At 45.0% G+C, this 5641-nt stretch overlaps 1 protein-coding gene across 1 annotated transcript; it reads left to right on the forward strand.

Moving 5' to 3' along the window:
• Positions 1–2528: 2528 nt before the first annotated feature.
• On the forward strand, positions 2529–4406 carry LOC137093060 (E3 SUMO-protein ligase ZBED1-like). The gene is made up of 2 exons (XM_067457749.1): positions 2529–3084; positions 3349–4406. The coding sequence occupies exons 1-2, from the start codon at positions 2616–2618 to the stop codon at positions 4404–4406; spliced, it is 1527 nt and encodes a 508-aa protein (XP_067313850.1). The 5' UTR covers positions 2529–2615.
• The last annotated feature ends 1235 nt before the right edge of the window (positions 4407–5641 follow it).

The raw sequence follows: 5641 nt of genomic DNA on the forward strand, positions 1-5641 counted from the left end.
GTATTTATCCAGGATATAATCATAAAACACTATATTTACCCGTGGATGATCACAAAATCTCCCCAATTTCCCAAGAGTGTGCGTCTCTCTCGCACTGCTCGCTGCACATCGGACAAAAATGATCGAGGAGAGAGAACGCATGCGCATTGCCTTGCACCCAGCACACACAGTGCCACCTGCTGACGACTCCAGGAAAATACAGATAACCACTGTTTAACATGACTCATTTCACTGAGAACAGTAACTAACAAAGAAATAACAGTTTTAAACATACAAGAAGAGAAACAAACGTTAAAGGTATTTACCACCCGGTTACATTCTCCCCTGCAAGAAGTCAGCGTCCTCGATGTCTCATTCAATCACGAATTTCAGCATTCATGGCACCTTGTAACGCCTTCTCGAACAATGCAGTGCCAATACTAGCCAGTACTTGAGACACCATGTCTGTGCTGACACTCACTGCGTGACAAGCCGACCTGGGTGCATGAAAAGGATTTGTGTGGACACCCGCAGTTGCTCGCTTGCTCCTACGCACAGCTGGTACTGGTACCTCCCTCTTGACTGGGTTACGCACCTCACCAGTCTCTAGCTCCTGTGATTGGACACACTCTTCTGGAGCCTCTGCATTCAGGACCACATCATCCGATTCTACAGAGTCTCTACTAGTATCTGCTGATACTCGTACCTGGATACCTTTAGAGCGGTCACCTCTCAACTCTGGATTCATGGGAGAGTTTGCAGCCACGCCCACTGAGGGTTGCACAACCTCCTCTATTACCACAAAATCTAGTCCAGAAATCTCGTTCCCATCCATGACGACAGGCTGTATATCTGGCAGGGATTTCGCTCTACTCCTAGGCCTAGGAGCTGGCACGGCACCTGGACGCAATTCTGATCTGTGCACCCTTTTTGAAGGCCCTCCCTCCAAAGGTTCAACAGTGTAAGTTGTGCCTACTACTTCCACTACTCGAAACACAATCGGGCTCCAGGCATCTTGAATCTTGTTCCTGCCTGGAGACCGCTGGCGCAGATATACCAACTCGCCCACACTGACCTGGGGACAAAATGTCTTTTCATTTAGACGAGTCACTCTCTCAAGTGCTTTCTCTTCTGAGTGCTCCCTTGCTTTCTCATGGGCGTATCTGAGTCTTTCCTGATGAACAGCCAACCAGTCTTGTTTTCTCTCTGAGACCTCCTCACTACCCAACAACGCATCAATGGGCAGATGTGGTTGTACCCCAAAAAGGAGATAAGGGGAAAACCCTGTAGTTGCATGAGGCGTTACATTATACGCGTGAACTAACTCTGGAAAGTACTCAGGCCAACAACGCTTACGTTCTGGCGGTAATGTACGTAACAGGTTGTGAAGTGTTCGGTTGTATCGTTCACATTGGGCATTTCCCTGCGGCCTGTAAGGGGTCGTACGGGTCTTTTTCACCCCATAGAGTCTGCACAGCTCAGCAATTACCTCGCTTTCAAAATTTCGACCTTGATCGGAGTGCAACCTCTCTGGAACTCCGTACTTCATAAACCACTCTTTTAACAAGACCTTTGCTGTGGTATCGGCCTTTTGATCTTTTTTGTGGGAAACGCCTGTGTAAACTTTGTGAAAACGTTGGTAACAACCAAAACATTTTCACGCCCATCAAAAGCAGGCTGTAAGACTGTGAAGTCCACCGCAATCACTTCCAGAGGTCTGGAAGCCAAAAATGCTCTCATAGGGGCACGAACTTTGGGCTGAGGCATCTTTGTGAGGATGCACCGTTGACACTTCTTTACCCATTCCTCCACATCCTATTGGAGAGGCCTATTGCCGAATGGCAGTTCCCTATTAGATTGGTGACAGACGGTGCTTATCCGATGGCAAATCCCACCGGAAACCCCGCAGGGCCGGGAAACGACCATAGGACGGCCTGAAGCGCCCCGTCCCTGATAGCAGACCATGCTAGCCGCCTGGCTAGCACCCACGCACACTGTTGCAAGACCTGGGAACCGGGGCTCACCCTACAGGAGGCCTAAAGCGGCCTAGATTAGGGCTGTGCGATAACACGATATTTGATCGTGGACGATCAAAATTACTGCACAATCCACTTTTTCAGAAAAATCGTTGTATCGCCATATATAGTGCGCAACACGTTATATCCTTAGCAGTTCGATAGACGGCGCCAGGTTAACAATCTCGTATATGTTGCTCGTAAATTCAGTGAGATTAAGTGACGGAGTCCGTGACAATGGAGGGAAACACGGAGGAGTTGGTTCCTAAAAAAAATGCAACTTCTGTAATATGGAAATGGTTCGGATTTTTTCTAACAGACACAGCGCAAACAACAGTTATTTGCAAATGTTGCAATGATAAGATTCGCACGACAAATAGCAACACAACAAACCTTTTTAACCACCTCAAGAGAAAGCACCCGAAAGAATATGCAGAGGGTTTAATTTTAAAAGGACCCCACGCGAGTACATCACCAGGTACAACCAAGCAGCCAGAAACGACAAGGCTTAAACAAACAACTCTAACAAAAGAAACATATCAGAAAGGAGCTCCGTATGAGAGGACGAGCAAGCGCTGGAAAGACGTAACTGATGCCGTGACATTTTACCTGACCAAAGACATGATTCCTATAAAGACTGTGGAAAATGAGGGCTTTAAAAGACTGTTCAAAGTCGTAGATCCACGTTACGAAATACCCAGTCGCAAATATTTCTCCTCCACTGCCATTCCACAGCTTTATTCAGAGTGCCGCAGCAAGATTCAAAATAAAATTCAAAACGTTAAGTTTTTTGCTACAACGGCTGATTTATGGTCTAGCCGTACGTCAGAGCCGTATTTAAGTCTGACGATTCACTTTGTTCATGAGTGGAAGTTGTGCAGTGCGTGTCTAGAAACAACATATTTTCCACAAGACCACACAGGCGAGCTCATAGCGCAAGGTCTTAAGGACGCGCTTGAATGTTGGGGACTGAAAGAAGCAAACATGACCTGTATGACGACAGATAGTGGGGCCAATATGGTGAAGGCATTGGAGCTCAACAGCTGGACTCGTCTGCAGTGTTTTGGGCACAGACTCCTCCTAGCCATCGGTAAGTGCAACTAAAAATAATGGTCTCCGATATTCAAGTGATTATATTCAGCTATTATAATAAATCATTGCAAATTACATTAGGAACTTTGAACATAGTAAAATCATGAGATTAATTTGCTATAATAATTGCACTGGTATGAGTAAATGTTTTGTAAATGAAATGTTATATATACATTTAAACATTTTATATACATTTTTACATTGTGTTGTGCATGTGGTTAAATCTAATTGATACATTGTTCTTTTTTTTCTTTTTTTTTAGAAAAAAGTGCCAAAGACCCTCGTGTTGAACGTGCAACATCTGTCTGCAAGAAAGTTGTCAGCACATTCTCCTTCAGCTGGAAGAAAAAGAGGGAACTAAGTAATGCTCAAGCTGAGCTAAAGCTACCTCAACAGAAGCTCATCACTGAGTCCCCAACGCGATGGGGTTCGAGGCTCAGCATGATTGAGCGAGTGCTTGACCAGGAAAAGGCGATTTCTCAGGTCCTGAAGGCAGACAAGAAGGTAAGGCATTTGGTCCCATCATGGCAAGATGTTGACGTGATGGAGTCTGTGAAAAAGGCACTGAGTCCACTGAGAGACTTTACTGATGCACTCTCAGGTGAGGACTATGTGAGTGTGTCTTATGTCAAGCCAGTGCTTCACATGTTGAAAGTCAACATTTTGAGCCTGAATGATGAAGACACTGAACTAACAAAAACAATGAAGACAACCATTCTCAATTACCTCACTGACAAATATCAGGACCCCACCACTGATGACCTGTTGGATATGGCTTTGCTTTTCGATCCCAGATTCAAAACACAATTCATTGCCAAAGACAAGGTAGAGGGAATACAAACCAGAGCTGTGGCTGAGCTGGAGTCTTTGGTGACCATACACATGCAGTCTCCAAAATCAGATCAGCAGCCCACATCTAGTACCTCAGCCTCCACATCACAAATCCTTGATGAGGATCAGACACCACCCAAGAAAGCAAAGAAATCACTTTCCAGCTTTTTAAAAGCCTTCGGTGTTGCAAGTGCATCTGCAACCACATCAGTTTCCACATCTGTGAAAGAGGCAATAGAAGGAGAATTGAAGGGATACTTGTCCACGCCAAATGCAGAAAGTGAGGTGGATCCGCTGGAATGGTGGAAAGTACATGAGGCAAACTTTCCAAGAATTAGCCAGCTTGCTAGAAAGTATCTCTGTATTCCAGCCACAAGTGCTCCCTCGGAAAGGGCTTTCAGCACTGGTGGCAATATCGTCACCTGCCAAAGGGCATCTCTTAAGCCTGAGAAAGTGAATCAGCTGGTCTTCCTTTCTAAGAATTTGTGATTGTGATTTGTCATACTTTGTAATCTTTACAAATGTATATGTTCCAAAGCTGCTAAGTTTACAAGACTCAGGAATGAGGTCAGGAAATATTTTTGTATCTTTATTTAATTTTTTTTGTTTCTGAAACATGTTGCACAAAAATCTATGGTACTTAACAGAGTACAAAAGGTTGTTTACAGTTTGTATGTTTAGTTTTCTTTTCTAAGCCAATGTTTATTTTGGGAGTTATGCTAAAGTCTGTGCACTTGCATTGAAAGTTATAATTTTTATTTAAACTTTATTTAACTTTGAAAAATAATAATAATCCATTTACATTTTTGAAGGTGTTGCTAAGGATCTATGTCTAATAAGCTATTTGATTTGTAAGACTTGTTAAACTAAGATTTGTTAGATTTGTTAAACAAATGTTCATTTTGATGGTACAGTAATTGTAATGCAAGTCTTGTTGAATGTTCTTTCTTTGCAGAATAGCACTTGCATTAAATCTTCACTTGATTAAAATATTCTTAAACATATATGGTAAGAGTATATTTTTTATATGGGGACATTAGTTTGGTTGTATTGTACCTTTGTAATTTGCAAAATAGTCTTAAAAAACCAACTTGAAAAAGAATCGGGATAAAAATCGTGAATCGTGATATCCCCAGAAAAAATCGTGATATGATATTTTTTACATATCGCCCACCCCTAGCCTAGATCCTGCCAACCAATGGTCGGAACCCTAGGTCACCCCCTCAGGGGACGCCATGTGAGGGGTGCTGAAACTCAGCGAGCCCTCAAAGTCGGGCTGACAGTGGCTGTCTGCTGGCTGATAAGGACTGGGTATCCAGTCACTACCTGGGGACTCATCCCCAGGGAGGCCGTTAGGGGCCTACTAATGACGAGGTTTCTGCTGCAGCCGACATCGTGGCCCATGTGAGCGGGGAGGGTTCTCCCCAGGAACTCACCCGCAGGGAGGCCTACTGAGGCCTACCACCTAACCCAGAGTTAACTGCCCGGACTGCCTCGGCTGGCGTCTCCCGCCAGCCAGCCTTCTATAGTCGGTCCGCCCCAGCGCAGCGCAGCGCCTACGGGCGTGGACCTAAAACACAATGCCCACAGCAGTGCACTCAGCATAAAACGCCCTGAACCCTCTAAAGCGAGGGGAGTACAACTTACGCCACCTGCCTCCAGGGCAGCCGTCTGGTCGTCCAGCGGTCCGCCGTCCGCGCAAGGGCGTCAGCCGTGACAGTGTT

The sequence above is a fragment of the Pseudorasbora parva genome, chromosome 11 (genome assembly GCF_024679245.1).
Source record: "Pseudorasbora parva isolate DD20220531a chromosome 11, ASM2467924v1, whole genome shotgun sequence".
In the NCBI taxonomy this organism is placed as follows: domain Eukaryota; kingdom Metazoa; phylum Chordata; class Actinopteri; order Cypriniformes; family Gobionidae; genus Pseudorasbora; species Pseudorasbora parva.

Bases quoted from the DNA above. Each gene is read 5' to 3' on its own strand.
- LOC137093060 (XM_067457749.1), top strand. From the start codon at position 2,616: ATGATTCCTATAAAGACTGTGGAAAATGAGGGCTTTAAAAGACTGTTC. The intron at 3,085-3,348 runs GTAAGTGCAACT...CTTTTTTTTTAG, and splicing joins CAGACTCCTCCTAGCCATCG to AAAAAAGTGCCAAAGACCCT.